General features: G+C 35.8%; 2 protein-coding genes across 3 annotated transcripts; one reads left to right on the top strand and one right to left on the bottom strand.

Moving 5' to 3' along the window:
- The first annotated feature begins 10,416 nt into the window (after positions 1-10,416).
- Positions 10,417-12,303, top strand: LOC147490190 (small ribosomal subunit protein eS26x-like). Its single transcript, XM_086571213.1, has 5 exons — positions 10,417-10,539; positions 10,605-10,697; positions 10,768-10,852; positions 10,955-11,085; positions 12,018-12,303. Exons 1-5 carry the CDS (start codon positions 10,537-10,539, stop codon positions 12,081-12,083), a joined length of 378 nt encoding a protein of 125 aa, XP_086427339.1. The 5' UTR covers positions 10,417-10,536; the 3' UTR covers positions 12,084-12,303.
- Positions 12,304-12,924: 621 nt separating this feature from the next.
- Positions 12,925-16,672, bottom strand: LOC147490189 (N2,N2-dimethylguanosine tRNA methyltransferase). 2 transcript variants are annotated; one of them, XM_086571211.1, is made up of 7 exons: positions 16,021-16,672; positions 14,858-15,058; positions 14,643-14,742; positions 14,090-14,296; positions 13,947-14,009; positions 13,229-13,468; positions 12,925-13,144 (listed from the first exon to the last, which is right to left on the bottom strand). In XM_086571211.1, the coding sequence occupies exons 1-6, from the start codon at positions 16,635-16,637 to the stop codon at positions 13,364-13,366; spliced, it is 1,293 nt and encodes a 430-aa protein (XP_086427337.1). In that variant the 5' UTR covers positions 16,638-16,672; the 3' UTR covers positions 12,925-13,144; positions 13,229-13,363. The 2 variants fall into 2 exon arrangements, with proteins under 2 accessions (XP_086427337.1, XP_086427338.1); XM_086571212.1 differs by having other exon boundaries at positions 14,858-14,984; positions 16,021-16,232.
- Positions 16,673-17,204: the final 532 nt, after the last annotated feature.

Here is a 17,204-nt window from a genome sequence, read left to right as displayed (position 1 = left end):
TAGGTTATTTCTCATATACGTGCCATCTGTTCATTGACGGGAGATCCCCCTACAATAGGCATGAGGAAAAAAAGGCCCAATTCTGTAAATATAATTCTAATTGCCTCAAGATAAATGACTCAACATGTTTGGCTCTTCTCATAGTCATCTGGTGAGGTATGTCAGAACTGCTGAAAATAAAAAAAGCTTATACACATCAGTTGGATTTAGTAATCAAGGAAACAAGAATAAAGTTAATGATAGATGCACAAGAGCTGGAACAAGGATCAGAAACACAACGATTCATAGACATCTAGAATGCGGGAGTACTATGTAAGGAAAAGAAACTGAAGCTATGCATATGGCAAAACTGCAAAAGGCAGAAGGCAGAAATGGGACTGCAAAATCTAAACACATACGACCAAGGACTGTTAGGGGGTTGGGCAGCTGACTTTCGAATGGACGAAGGAGAAGTAATAGCGGCAAGGAATGGGCAAACCAGCAAGAATTCCCTAGAATTAACGACTACTGGCCGGAGTTTGAGGGGCTATAACAACTATGTTATTGCAAGGATTAAACAGGAGCATGGCAGCTACTTGGTTATCGTGGCTGGAGGAGGGAAAGGACACCAGCAAGATGCAACACGTCTGATGTGGAATGGGGTTAACTTCAGGAGTGGGTAACTGCGGAATTTTTTCACTAAGGCACGGCAACAAAATATCAGTGCACAAACTGATTCCAGGACCGTGGTTTATTAACAAGGGGAGATCATCACCTGTGGCAAGCAGAAAGTTGATAGCATATGCAGGAGAATCTGGAAGCGAACTTGTACTTCAGGAATCAAATAAACTAGCTGATGCTTTAGATAGAAATATTTACACAGCTAGTTACATATCCATCGACTAAACTGCTTCTCCACAAAGTAACGGTAGATCCAATTCAAGATATAGAATGTGCGATAAGCCCTGCATGGAGAAAACAGAATAAAACTAATATAAATAACCAATACTTTTAAACAAAAACAATGTGTACTTTGGTAAAGGAAGAACCAAATTAGAAACTACACAATTATAATCTCATCCAAGAAGATAAAAGCTGTTTTTGCACTTTATCACACATCAAATAGGTGGGTTGCAACCCTTGTTGCTGAAACTCAATTATTCTATTCAATAAGATTTACTGAATTCAGCCCATTATGGATTTGATCGAAAAGACACGGGGGCAAGGTATAGCCAAGGGATTAAGGATGAAAATATAGTGTAGACCCAGTAAGTGTGATGTAATCAAACTGCAACAATTATAAGCAATATGCACCAACCATCCATGAAGTGGATGGTATATATAATCAAGTCGAGCCCACATTTGCAAGAAAGAAGGTATGTGACAAAGACCCTCAGCACAAATACCGTTGGCATCTGCGACAATTCTTAAACTACAGAATCCTTATGGGTTACATAAATATTGATAAACTATAACGTAATCACTAAATTACATACAAATATGCAAAATCAAAGAGAAAACAGTACCCGAGCAAGAATACATATTGCCCTGTTATATTATCCACATTTCCGCTTCTTCGTAGCAAAACTAATTGGGGAAGAATTGCAACTGCCTCGAGGTATATCGAAAATGCCCAAAAGATATGGATAAAAAACAAGTTATATCAAAACACCACAAAATGACATGCTGGGAAAAATTGGAAAGATGTTTACATAGCAATTACAAAGGAATATTTCTTCTACAAGATCAGCTACGAGTTCTTTTATAGTCTAGCTTCAGAAGAACTCTGGGTTTATGAAGAAGAAGAGTGGGAAAAGAAACTTTCACTCAAAACAGGCGGGTACCAAAAAGAGGTGGTCGTTATTTATTTTTATTTTAAAAAATTTTGCTCTTCTTGGAAATACCCCAAATTAATTTGGGAAGATATTATTAGATTTAAGCAGTTATTGGGGTATGACAAAACTTATGTTAGTTATAGAGTATGGGAGTGTTTTTAAGGGTATGCCCAAGATCCCCATTTAAGAGAAGTGAGATGTGGTTGTGTGTTAAGTTGTAGACTGTCGATTTTAGAGGGCCTCGATTTAGCACATTTTGGGCCACAATAAATTGACTGGACCATATCTTTTCCTGGGTATTTCTTTGAAACGAAATGCTGGTCAAAATATCAGATTCTCAACCATGGACCATGGTGCAAAACAGCAAAATGACATTTCGGAGTAAAAATAAATGAACACCAGAAACATTTTTTTCTTTGGTTTTTACACATTACTAGGCGATGCGCCTGCTTCTTTCACACTTATTTGGTGCTCATTGTATTGAGATTCCAAACTTATTGCTTATAGAAAATAAATAAATAAATAAACAAAAAAAAACATAGGGGCAGTTTTTGTAACTTACAATTACAATAAAGTATAGGGTCATTTCCATAATTCACTGTCAAGTATAGGAGCTGTTTTGCAATTTATCATGAAGTATAGGGGCAATTTCGTCAGTTTTAGCTTAAGCCCATAAAAAAAGCCCAGTGGCAATTTTGCAATTGTCTGTAAAGAAGAGGGACACTTTCATAATTTCAGGGGGAGTCGTTTGAAATTGCACTATTCATCATCTGTCCCTTTTTAAAGTAGTTAGATAGGGATCTATAATTTAATCAAACATAGGGGCAATTTAGCAATTTTTGGTAAAATATTAGGGCAGTTTGGTAATTTCAGGTAAGAGCAGTATGAATTTTACCTGTTCACTGAGATAAAGTGTCTCACCAGCCAAAGATCTCCTATCTATATAGAAATTATTTTAGTTTTATTTTGAATTGAGTTATATATGAACTACACCGTCTACACGTAGGGGTGGGCATGGGTATCCGATTACCCGAAATCGAATTGAAAAATTATATTCATTAAAAGTGGGTCTTCAAGAACCGAACCAAGCCGATAAAGAATCGGAACCGTTTGAACTGAATAGTTAAAAATCAGTGGGTACTCAAACCGCCGAGGGATGTGTTTGTGGGTGGTTGGAAGTTGGAACCAATCCTACCCTAGAGGCCACCACCCAAGCCCATTAGGGATAAATCCTACATAATTCCCACTTCACAAGACTCGAACACACCAACTCCCTCCTGGACCAGTTGGGCTATCATGTTGGGGGTGTTTGGGCTCTTCACTTAATAAACGAGCCAAACTCAAGCTTATTTTCAAACTCAAATAATAAACGAGCATGATGGTTTCGCCTCAATAAGCTCAAATATCTTCCCCACATTGTAACATAACCAAGCTATCAACTATATATATGAGCCAGACTTAAACTTATTTTAAAACTTGCTTAATAAACAAGTTATGTTTAAGCAAAATGAAACTCAACTCATAAGCTTGAATTCCACCATGCAATTACTACAATTACCAGAAAATCTAATTTTTTGTGAGATAATTACTGAAAAATAAAATTATAAGGCATATAAAAAAACCGGGGTCATAACAAGTAACAACCTAATAGTAACTAAGAGCATTTCCAATGCAAGCAACTTTTTTTCACCTCCACGTAGGAATATTTTCCCTCTTTGCTACCTTTCTGGTGAAAAACAAAAAAAATGTTGCCCAATGCAGAGGTGACTTTAAACCTCGGACGGAATGTGTGATTTCGTCTTAATGCAAAAGTCGAAAAAACGGCCGGATGGAATGAAACATCCCGTATGAAAGAAAGAAAGAAAAAAAAAAAAAAAATCGAAAATACACATGAGACGGAATCAAAAAATATAAAAAAACACACGAGACGGAATAAAACATTCCGTCTGAAGCTCACAACTCAATGAAAATCTCAGAGCATTCCCAATGCAAGCAACTTTTTTTCACCTCCACGTATGACTATTCCCCCTCTTTGCTACTTTGTGGTGAAAAACAAGAAAATGTTGCCCAATACAAAGGTGAATGAAGAGGTGAGTTTAAACCTCGGACGGAATGTTTGATTCCGTCTTAATGTAAAAATCGAAAAAACGACCTAGACGGAATGATAAATCCCGTCCGAAGTTAAAAAAAAATCGAAAAAACATGCGAGACGGAATGAACACACAAGATGGAATAAAACATTCCGTCCGAAGCTCACAACTCAGTGAAAATCTTGGTAGCAAGTGCTACTCTCATTGTGACTTAGTTAGAAGTCACTAACTTTGTCACCCTTGCATTGCGCAAGGGTTTTTTGCTCCAAAGGGGTGAAAACTCTCAATTTCCCATCATACTCACTTGCATTATATTGGGAATGCTCTTAGTAGCAAGTGCTACCCTCGTTGTGATTTAGTTACAAGTCACCGACTTTATCACACTTGCATTGGACAAGGGTTTTTTGGTATTCAAAGGTGAAAACTCGTAACAACCTAATAACAACTAAGAGCATTTCCAATGCAAATAACTTTTTTTCATCTCCACGTAGGAATATTTTCTCTCTTTGCTACCTTTCTGGTGAAAAACAAGAAAAGGTTGCCCAATACAGAGGTGACTTTAAACCTCAGACGGAATGTTTGATTCTGTCTGAATGTAAAAGTCGAAAAAACAATCGGACGGAATGAAACATCCCGTATGAAAGAAAGAAAAAAATTCGAAAAAACACGCGAGACGGAATCAAACATTCCATCCGAAAAAAAAAAAATATATATATATATATATATATATATATATATATATATATATATATATATATATATATATATATATATATATAACACACACACACACACACGAGACGGAATAAAACATTCCGTCCGAAGCTCACAACTTAGTGAAAATCTCAGAACATTAGCAAAGCAACTTTTTTTCACCTCCATGTAGGACTATTCCCCCTCTTTGCTACTTTGTGGTGAAAAACAAGAAAATGTTGCCCAATGCAGAGATGAATGAAGAGGTGAGTTTAAACCTCGGACGGAATGTTTGATTCCGTCTGAATGTAAAAATCGAAAAAATGACCTAGATGGAATGAAACATCCCATCCGAAGTTAAAAAAAAAATCGAAAAAAAAGTCAAAAAAACACACGGGACATAATGAAACATTCCGTCAGAAAAAAAATCGAAAAAATTAAAAAACACACGAGATGGAATAAAATATTCTGTCCGTAGCTCACAACTCAGTGAAAATCTTGGTAGCAAGTGCTACTCTCATTGTGACTTAGTTAGAAGTCCCTCCAAAGGGGTGAAAACTCTCAATTTCCCATCATACTCACTTGCATTATATTGGGAATGCTCTCAGTAGCAAGTGCTACCCTCGTTGTGATTTAGTTTTAAGTCACCGACTTTATCACACTTGCATTGGACAAGGGTTTTTTGGTATTCAAAGGTGAAAACTCTCAATTTCCCCTCATAGTGACTTGCATTGTGAATGCTCTAACAACTAGTGTGACTAGCTATTATGCCCGTCCTATGGCCGGGCTTGTTAATTTAAGGCTTGTAAATTTGACGTGCGATGCTTAATTTGGGTACTTCTAAGTTATTCAGCAATGTGGTATTGTGGTGTACTGCAAATGCTAAAATTAAAAAGCTTGAGAAAGGGGAGCAAAGGGGCCTATGTGCAGACAATTCAATGTAGAGATGAAGTACAAATGAGTTGTTAAGAGGGAAAACAAAAAAAAATGGCATTGATAAAACTAATAGAAACTTATAGCCAAATTATGCTCGAGCATACAAAATTTTACTCAGTGAAACTTTAATTCCATTTGATGACCCAGGAAATATCTTAAAAATAAATATATATAAGTAATATACTAATAAGTTGATTTCCAAATCACACGTAATTTGAGCCTTTCAATTATATATGTTTGTTAGACTCATTCTAGCAAGTGCACGTTGTAGTTGTAGATGAGAAAGAAAAAAGGTTAGTGCATCTCTGTAACAACGGAAAAACCTTGGGCATGGACTTGGATTAAATAGGTAAAACTGAAATAGAAAATAAATTCTCTTAAATTTCCAATAATAGTCAGTTGGTTGGTCAATCATTCATCGAAAAAAAGGAGTTACAATAGTATCTAAGGCATATTACCTAGTTACCATGTATTACAAAGGCTCATACTGAATCTACATAAGAGATTACATTAATAAGAATTAAAGTACACCCCTTAGTCACTATATGTAGTAGGTCACTTTGACTTGTCCTCATATACAGTAGCAATGACATTGTTATCTAGTTCTTCCTGGCTTGTTAGCTACTTAGCTCTTCCCTTCACATTAACTCTTAAAGATGATGGGTATGATATAAGTTGGATTAGCTCACAGAAACACGAAGATAGAAGTTAATAAGATATAAAACTAAATCAGAAAGAAAACCAAGCCTTACCTGCTAATGTCTTCACTACTGAGGTGGAATTCCAAAAGAATTGTTCTTGCATAAAACAAAAGGATAAAAGAATTGTTCATAATCATTAAGCTTATGTGCAACATATAAATATATATATACACACACGTTACATTGTTGATATCATATGCATCTAAAATAACATAATTAAGATACTCACCTTTGATGAAGCACTTAGAAAATTCCAGAAAACTAATTGAATAGTAGCTTTTGCATAATAAGAATTCACCAATAAACGAAACATGCAAAAGTTTAAGTTTGCCTTAGTCACTTGAGTTTTTTCATATTTTCTAAGATCCTTCTTGAGAGTGCCAAACCGACGGGCCAGTACTCAACTTTTTAGTTGAGATGAGAATAACCCAATTAGTAGCCAAAGCCGTGGCTATTAATCCACATCCCTTATCGTCATCTCTTGTGTGATACCCTCAGTAACAACGGAAAAATTAAACCAAATGTGACACTTATTTTTCGAGACTCATCCTTGGGGTCTTAATTTCAACTGACAACTTGCTAAAAATATAAGAATCTCCAATTTCATGCAAAACATATGTTTTTTGCAACATATTACCATTTCAATATTTAATCCACAACTTACAACAACGAATAATAACAAAGAGCATGTTAAAAAATAAAACATATGATAGATTTGAAGAATGACTCCATCAAATTTTCATGATACAATTGATCTATTTTTTTTTTTTTTTTCCAAAAAAAGTATTGTGCACCACATGTTACTTGCAACAACAACCATGTGGTAGGATACAAATTCAGTTTCTCATCGATCAACTCACCAAGTACAACCAATAGAACATATGACAATCCTAATTAGACGACTTTAGACTCTTTGATTGGATATCGAATTTCAACAGTCATATGGGTTAGCTAATAGAGCAATAAATATGTCCTGGCATTTCCTTTTTTTTTTCTCTACCAATCAATGACCCTAAACTTTTCAAGGTCTTAAAGATTGGGCTCAAGGCTAGAAGAAGCAGGTAGCTACTGGTTTGTTATCACCAAAGACACAAAAACAACAGCAATTAAAGGAAATAATAACTTTGCAATTAAAACTATAAAAAACAACGTACAATTTTCAAAGAGAATCCGAAAGCAACCACAAACCTCCTAGATGAGCAATAAGCTTAGGTAATGTGCAGGAAGTAAAGCTTTTGTTTGCTTTAACTCTCTAGCCGCTGTGTCTGTCAAGCACCAAGCCGCCTCAAGCAACTACACAATTTAATATATATATATATATATATATATATATATCAGAAATCTCTTTCAATGTATATGGACTTGATTAACATATATAGCGGGTAGCCTTTGGTGAAGAAGGTGGTAGCCTTATGGTTTTTGACGTGGGAATAGAGAAACAATATTGACTTCTCAAGACAGGGACAAAGATACAAACATGCTCAAGCTCAGCAGAAAACTCAAATTAAGAAAAACAAATCATGTCTGTTATAAGGGAACTATCAATTTTATCAATCTATATTTGAAATGAATCACTATTAAAAAAAGAAGATACAAATGGGAAAAGTTATGTGTCACAATATTGATTTATACCAATAGTGTAGAATTTAATGTAATGAAATAATAAGTAAGAGTATAAATGAACTGGACATGTCATGTAAACAAAATTATGATAGTAGTACAATCTACAAAGACGGAGACTGGGACATGGATAGTGTAGTAACTGTTGAAATGAAGATTTGAAAGGACTGCGTGAAACAACAAACTTTAACTATTTGGAGAATCACACTACATAGCCTTTTCAAATAAAATGATTGGGTAATCTCTAACCGTTTAACATTCAAAAGTAGTTTAAGAATGGGCAAGTTCCAGATTGTATTAGACACGCATGCAAAACTAAATTAGGTGCCCATGAAATTTGAATACGTTAGAACAACACTATCGATATTTAAATCACGAAAGACGTAAATTAGGTAGGTGGGGGACTTATAAAAACTCAATTTGTGATTTCAGGAAATAAAATGTACGATTGCAAAATAGGCAAATGAATAAGTGGGCAAATAAGGCATCACCATTGCCAACACGTCTGGATTCCCATCATTGTTCTCTCCCATCCTTGAGCAAAACCTGATGGTGTGCAACACAACAAAATTGATAAAAACATGATAGAAAAACTACACCTGTACTATAACCAAGGTTGGTTTCTAAATAGAAAATCAAATTTTCATCTACTCAAAAGCATATTAACTAATCGAAGAAAATAAAGACAAACCGTTTCCTATATGACAACAATATAATTCGTTCAGCAAGGCGAACGTGCAGCTCTTATAGATCATACCTCTTCAAGCTACTGCCTCCAAAGTTCAAACGATCCAACATAAGCAGCGAGCACAAATTCAACTCCCCCAAGGAACTTATAGTTAATAATAGTTTTTATTTGTTTCTACTAATGGAGCATGCAACAACTGTCAGGACACTCCTGTCGTCAGATAATGGAATTGTATTGTCCAATGCTCGGACGTAGCTCCTATCCAGGCTCACATCTCGAAAGTAGATCGACATGCTTCCTGAGACACCTGGTTTTTCGTTATTAGATTAATGCTCAAAACACTTGGGATCCTAAACTGAAACCTTGTGGGTAGCTTATGTTCAATGATACGGTACTAATCCATTATGATTTTATAAGGCTTAGTCTTATAGAATGATATGTTTATCACTTGGAACTGTCAAAATCATTGGTTAAGCGATGAAATTCGTTCTTAGGTTCTAATATTAAAATCAATATCTTCAAATTTTCCTTGCCACCTTCATATATATATATATATATATAAGAATTTTTATGACTTTACATTCATTTACAACACACTTAAGAGTTTAATCAATTAGCAAGAGATCCGAAAATGTATTAATCATTGAAAACAACTAACTATACCATAATACATTTTTTGAAAAAACCAACAAATATCGAAGAGACAAAAAAAATTATAAATGATAAAATTCATATGAAACGGCGAGCCCACCAAGAAGCTTGAGCAATATCATAAAGTCCTATATTAACTATTATCTTCCTTAGCATAAAGTTACACAAAAGTTAGTTCCTTAATCCTTATTTCCTTCTCACAAAAGCAACCATCACAACACAAACAATACTCATCAGCAATACTTCAATGAAAAAGGACTCACTCTCCAGTCTCAATATAACTCAGACAGAATACCCGGGAAGCACAAAGAAAAATCCATCTTTTGTATATGAAGAAATGTTCTTCCCTTCTTCTATTATTTTTTACCCATAAAAACCACCAATGGTAAATTTGGTTTTAGAACGATTTCTTCAATTGGAGAAAAAAAAAAAGTGAAAATGAGTTACCCAATTGAAGGATTCATCGATCTTGTCTTCTTCTTCAGAGAGATATATTTGAGAGATTTTGTCACTATGGGTTTTTTGTGAGAGAGTTTGGAGTATTTCACATTTTCACGAATCAATTGGGTTTTGTTTCTATTTTCCATAGTTAATTATTTAATTATCCCTGGCGTATAATTAAAAAAAATGTGTATTTGATTTTTTTAATTCCTAAACATTTGAAAAGACCAAAACGTTTTTTCCAAAATTATAAAATATACCAATAATAAAGTTAAATTGGTAATCAATCAATTAATTATTTATCAAATAGGGACTTTTTTAATAAATATGCTGACATGGCTCTCTATAAGCATCTTGGCAGAACGGATATTAATCTCTACTACTTATAAGTGGCCTGGGCGAGTCAGCTGTTTAAGCTGTAACTCTGTTCTCTGTTTTATGGACACGTGTCTCATGTAGCCATCTAAGTCGGTCAAGCCAAAAAATCAGTTCTAATTTTTTTTTTTTTTTTTTTTTTTTATTTGTTTTCTGGGATAAAATTGTTTGTTCAGTTTGTCTCTGAATTCTGTCTGTTTTTCACTGTTTGCTTTTTGTTGGCCCTACCACAAAACAGTAAATAGAAAAAAAATAAAAAAATAAAAAATAAAATTAAACAAATGTAATTCACGTGCTAATTGCTAGTGTAGGTAGGATGTGCATACTGCATACTGCATACCTACAAGTCGGTGTGTATAGCGTTTGGGCCTCCACGTACTATTCGTTATTGGGCCTTACAGATAAATCTGACAAATCGAAGCCCAATGACAAACAATATAAAGGAAAAAACCCTACAACAGCCGAAGTACTAAACCACCAAAGTGAAGTGAAGAGAGAAGAGATCTAATCCATCTCCTCAAGGGAAAATGGTAAAACTCATCTTATTCTTTGTATCATTTCAATAATATTTCTTATTATTTTTTTTTATTTGTAGACGTTCAAGCGTAGGAATGGGGGCCGTAACAAGCACGGCCGTGGTCATGTTAAGTTCATTCGTTGCTCCAACTGTGGCAAATGTTGCCCCAAGGTAAATAATAATAATAATAATAATAATAATAATAAAAACAAACAGATCTTATAATTTTATATTTATATAGGATAAGGCAATCAAGAGGTTTCTGGTTAGGAATATTGTTGAGCAAGCTGCTGTTAGAGATGTTCAAGAAGCTTGTGTCAATGAAGGTAACTTTTATTTATTTCATTTTTATTTGTTTTGTGTTTTTGTGTAATGAGAAAATGATTGGTGTGTTTTTTTTGTTTGTTTGTTTGTTTGTTTGTGTAAAGGATATACTCTGCCAAAGTTGTATGCGAAGATGCAATATTGTGTTTCGTGTGCAATTCATTCTCATGTTGTGAGGGTTCGGTCTCGTACTAACCGAAGGAACCGTGAGCCACCACAGCGTTTCAGACGCAGGGTATGTTTGTTTAAGCAATAATTATTATTTTTAGTTGCTCGTGTGAAATGTTGTTAGCTGGTTTAGTTTGCAATTTATATTTGCATAGTTTCTTATGTTGGACTTGGGTTTTACATGGAGACATTAATAGTTCTGTTATGAAACGTAGGATTAGTTTTGAATTTACGGTGTGAAAAGAAAAGAAAGTTCTACAACATAAAATTTGATAATGTTTGTATACTAGCTAATTTCTTTAAACATGATAAAACACTTACGTCTATTGAATTTGTATTGAGATACTCAAGTGCTGTATTTGAATGAAAATCAAAGAGTAACCAGTTCGGGAGTTTGAACAGGGAGTTGAGGAAATGTAACAAGAAGAAACTCTTGTATACATGCATGGAATTAACTTGTACATTAGAGTGGAAAAGTTGAGAATCAGTTTTGAATTCTGTCAGTTTTGTAACACGGATGCAAGTGTTGTTCTAAATTAGTTTATGGGTCTTTATGAGGAGTAAAACGATTATAATTCGCTAGATACTTCAGGAACACGTTCGCTATGCCCACTTACGTGTGTTCATCCACTAGACTTATTAGAAGCTAAAGACTAATAGTCCGGACCGCTGCTACAACCGAAGGGAGCATTCAGTTTTTTTGGTTGAGCTTATTAGGCGTACTGCTCAAACCTGTACCCTCCTAGAGGCATTGTGAATTATTTTACCCTTTCTGTCGGAGTACTGCAGCAGTTGTCAAAGGAGTCTAGGAAATAATTTAATTATTTAGTCCTTTGAGTTCTCAGCCATGAAATTGTGATTTTATTATGAGGGATCTTATGAGTGAATATGCCAATAGTCTTCTAAATATGTTACATAAGCTGCCACTTTTTTGCTATCTAATGCATCTTATTTGTGAGTATAAGAATTTTCAACGTGACTGTATTCTCTCTTGGACAGGATGACATGCCAAAGCCTGGACAAGCCCCACGCCCAGCTGGAGCTCCTGCCCCAGTTCGCACTTGAGTTTTTTTCAAGTTAATTCTTACATGCTCAGCGTTATGTAGTGTTTACCATCAGCAATCAACTTTCAGAGCTTCAAGCTCATGTTTTTTTGTTTATTTTCAACCTGTTTATGACCCATTAGTGTTCATCACTGAATGCTGTGAAGATATCATTTATGGATGTAGAACTGTCGGCAAACCTATGGTCATGTTTTTTGATGTCATGGTTTTTTATTCTTCTACGTGTGGTTTGTGTCCCCATATCGTTCTTAACTTCTTATGCACCTGTGTCATCATTTCATGGTGCGTATGCGGTTCCTACTTTGTACTGATGGTGCCAGCAGTGATATTAATCATGCAGTTCCTTGATTATAAATTATGTGATCATGGTTGAGCCTCTTCCCCACCAGAGGATGTTTCGAATAAATTAAATTGACATGGGATGTTCCATTGTCTGAGATCAACGGATTGTTGATAGAAAAATCAGGTGTTGCTTATTCTTTATGCATACGACCCCAGTTGTGGCAGAACCTTCAAGAAAAAATTGCCCAAAATCTGTTATCTCTTGCATCTATTCCACCTGAGTCGCGGTTGTGGACGATATTTTATATTGGTGTTTCAGGGTTGCATGTGCTCGGTTTAGCTAAATGTATAATTTGGAGGGTTCCTATGAGTTTTATGAAGTTCGTTCAGGAGTTTGGTTGTCTGTTGTCACGCTTTGCAACTGACTCGCGCCAATATATCTGTTAAGAGTTACAGGTTCAGATTCACGACTCGGTTTATTTTGACGAATAATTTGCTCAAAAAGTATAGTTTAATGCATTGGCTGGTGTCCTATACTCCTAATCTAACATATGCTGTTACACAATTATTTTCCCTTAGATAAGGTTGATTATTCCAAAATCAATAATTCTCATCCATTTTTAACTTGTACGTAGTTACACAATTTTCAGCAAAGTGCATTATGCTACAAAAAAAAAAAAAAACGCAGAATACATTTTTGTTCGTAATTGGGTTAGTTGAGCACAGACTACTACTACACATCTTCCTTCAATCTCAAAGCTTCCAAATGGCATGTCAGACCTGCAATAGCCCAAAATGGTTAGATGCATCGATATCTTAGTGTGCAGCTCCTAGAGCTTCACAATTAAAGAGGAAAGTTCATACCTTTGCCCATGGTTCAACACACTCACAAACAAGTTACTTTGTTGCCTGTTGCAGAAATCCGAGAGTGAGTAGCATTGGGCCTGTAAATGTTAATCATGGAGCACAAAGGTAGTTGACAATCGCGTTAGGCCAAAATTAGAGCTGTTGGAGCTCCCTTGCTATTTTAATACACCTAGTCATAGGGCAATTTGTCTTGATCGCGTTAGAGGCAATGTGTGACCTGGTAGCAGCATATCCCTCCTGAAGCCCACCAACATGAAAGTAATTAATGCGGGTTAAAGAATCCATGGGAAAGTAAGTGAAGGAGAGATCAGTGCTGATTGTTGAGAATTTTTGAAGTTAAAATTGTTCACTGCAAGTTCAGCGCATCCTCAACCCCCAATCTAGCTCAAGTATACTATCCATATAAACTATTGATAGTGTAAATCGTTTCTGTAAGGTTTTGAATCTGAGTCCTCAACTCCTCAAGTGCCAAATTTGATAAAGCCAAACAAATGAACAGATGATGAAAGTAGCATCAGTGAGAAAATTAGACTTGAGTGGAAATCTTTCAAACCAGGAGCTAAATATTTTGGAGGTCGGTACTGATTCTTAGAAGAGTTCGAAAGATTCCCCTATTCAATGTGCTGAACTAACAAAGAATTAAACATAATAAAATCAGGTCGGTGCAAGGACATGACCAAACTATATACATACAAAGAAGATATTGGAGAAATACCTTTATCAGGGATGTTATCATAACTCCGAGGGGAGGAGAATTTATCTTTGCACGTTTAGCCACCTAAAATTTTAAAGACAATTTAGCACTTCAAAATCATTTACAATAGAAAATATACTCTCTAGTTGAATTGGCATACTAACCTGATCAAGTTTAATGTAACCAAACGGTAATTTGGGATCACTTTCACCAATCATCTTTTCTAAAAGCTTCTCCAAATCCAGGCCGGTAACAGTTCCAGCTCCAGCCCATCTCCATTGTTTAGCTAAATTTAGCATTTCAGTAACATAGTTAGTGTCATGAAGAGGTCCTGTCCAGAGAGGACCTGACACAACCAATGAACGAGAAACCTGAAGAAGTTATGTGGAAGTTAGAGCAACAAAAGAAGCAAAAGAAAACTCTTGGGAGTAGATCCATGAAATCGCAAGGCCATGTTATCAAACCATTTGATATGCTTTCTAAATTGCAAAATGTAAGGCCGAAATAAGTTAAATGCTGATCTTTGATGAAGATCTTAAACACAAAGATCATCCCAGCATTACATTCAACAGATTTAATGTGGGTTAAAAAATACATTTCATGACCATTTTTTGATATGGCAATGATCATGATGCTGAGGATTATGACAATCAGCTCTAAAATCAGTTTGCGGATATGTGTTTATACTTTATAATAGTAAGTTGAAGGAATCATAACCTCTCCATTACTGCATGGACAACAAATCTTTCCCAGGTCACCCCATGAAATTGTTTGAGAATTCCCACACTGATTACAATAGCTGATGAAACCATAGTGCCTGCGAGAAACATGGATAAGAAGATATGTTACGTACACATGTTTATGCGTGAGCAAGTGTTGATTGAACTTAATAACTTAATTATTTGGAAAATGTATCATAACTTCATGATTACCTGTTTTCAGGAAGCTTCCCCCGATTAACTAGGAGCATGACTCTGAACACAGGTCCATGGTATGAATAGTATGAAAAAAGAGGTGAGACATGGTAGCCCAACACAGAAGCATCTCGTACAGCCCCACCTATAAGCATTCGCAAACCAACCTCATTCGAATATGGCATAGGGCGAACATAAGCTCCATATGAAGCTAAAGAACTAGAGAAAGAAAAAAATTCTTATAAACTTCATAGATGAAACTGTATTAGCATCTCATACACATCAATGAATATTTCTGAGGAAAAGCTGTCAAACAGTCATATATGAGCCATTGTAACCGTTGTTAATAAATTATTATCCAATGATTCAATCCACTTCAATGTGTAACTTAAGAATTTTTTTTGAAGGCTTTGCATGCAGAACTTCTAAAGTGTTTATATCTACAATAGTGTGGGAGTGGACATTGATAGATAAGTCCCAACCAATAAGTATGATTTCGAATGGGTGACTATAAAGGGTTCCTGTTTTTTCTTCCAACCAACTTTCTTTGTTATATAAGATACTTAGATGGAAGTTTTATCACAAGCCTATGTCCTCACTGATCTTCTCGTCCTTATGAATAGTCAATTGAAGGTATTTCTATTTTCTAGTCAATTAACATTTGTAAAGACATAATACTTAGGTTCTTTCCTACTATAAATCACTCTGCAGTCTTATATATTTTGGACACATCTACTCTAAAGCAGCCCTCAAAGAATCTGATTATGCATTGATCTGTTCCTTATTCTTATGAACTATACTACTCCCAAGTGACCCCTTCTTAAATTATAGTCCAAAATTCAATACACATGAACTTGAACTGTCAAGAAGTGTATCCTTTATGTTCATGGTAAGTTGGTAACACTAGTCACACCTCCATGACTCCATCACGCATTTCAACCTATCAACTAGGAGCTTAATTCTTTCCAATAACACAACAAATCTCGCTAGGGGTGGGAATTGGCCTCAATTTGGGTGAAGCAGCCACAGAGAACACTTTCAAAGCTAGATACGATTTCAGGGTACCAATTATACAAAGAGGTCTCTTATACAACAGTTACATACGACTTTAATTAAGCAGAAGAACAAAATAGCTCAATGTTTGGAAGTAGTTCAAATGTAAATAATTCTTCAAAACTTACTGGTGAGGCCTATGTCCACCAGAAGAAAACCCATCCGTCGACGTTACATACAACAATCCATCAAGCTTCAAAGAATCATAAGCAGACCTAAAGAAAGAAGAATTGCTCCCAAAAGAATCAATATCAATAAGATCAAAAAAATCCCTTTTTAAATAACACTCTGCCATAATCCGATTCGCATCCGAATGTGTCACCACCCATCTCCCCTCACTTTCCAAAACTCCACCCCCATTTTCAAAATTCGACAAAATAGTCCCTTTACATTCCTCATTAGCATCATTAGCCCAAACAAAATCAGCTTCAGCTTGTACTAAATATCGAAGAGACCGAACTCCACAGCCACACATTGCATCGAGAACACGGAGAGTCCCATTAGATTTCTTGTATAGAGAAGCTGCGAGAACTCCGAGGTCGCGACCGACCGCGCTTTCGTGGCGGAAAAATGAGTCTCCGGCATCGAATTGGAGGTCTCTTTCGGTTTGTTTATTGGATTGTAGTGTTGGGATTTGGATAGAATCTTGAAAGGAGCATTGGCATTGGTTGGTTTTTTTAGGGTTTAGGGTTTTGTGAGGGAGAAATGAGGAAAGGGCTAAGGTTTTTGTAATTAGAACGGTCATGGCGGGAGAAAATAGGTTTAATTGATTTCACGGTTTTATTGCATTGTTTAGTATATAATAAGGCCCAAGCTATTTGCAGCCACATATGCCCGCATCAACTCTTGTGATGACGAACCATTTATTTTTGCTAATTGGTGAGGTTGCCACTTCTCTAAACATAAACACCCTATTTTTTTACTCATATTTTTCATTATATAATAATACCCCGCACAATAGTACATTCCTGGGTTATGGGCCAAGGAGAGTTAGAAGAGTAGTGGCGGGGAAGAGATTCGCTGGGGAGAAACCTACCAAATAGAATTTTAGGCCACACTCCCCCTCAGCTTAGATGTCCGCTCACTTGACTAGTATATTGCGTGGCAGTGGGGAGTGAGCAGAGCTGCGGGGGGAGAGAAAGAGTTGGGTGAAGGAGAAAGGGTATCGGGGCGAAGAAAAAAATAAGAGAGAAGTTGAGGACAGACAGAAACCAAAACCAATTTGATTTTTGTCTGCATACTCTCCCTTTCTACCTAGATCGTCCGCTCGGCTCACTCAATTATAAAAATATCATAAAAATTTGATTGTTGA

The sequence above is a fragment of the Coptis chinensis genome, chromosome 7 (genome assembly GCF_015680905.1).
Source record: "Coptis chinensis isolate HL-2020 chromosome 7, ASM1568090v1, whole genome shotgun sequence".
Lineage (NCBI taxonomy): Eukaryota > Viridiplantae > Streptophyta > Magnoliopsida > Ranunculales > Ranunculaceae > Coptis > Coptis chinensis.
Note: the sequence above shows the minus strand (reverse complement) of the source record. Positions and strands in the feature narration are given on the sequence as shown.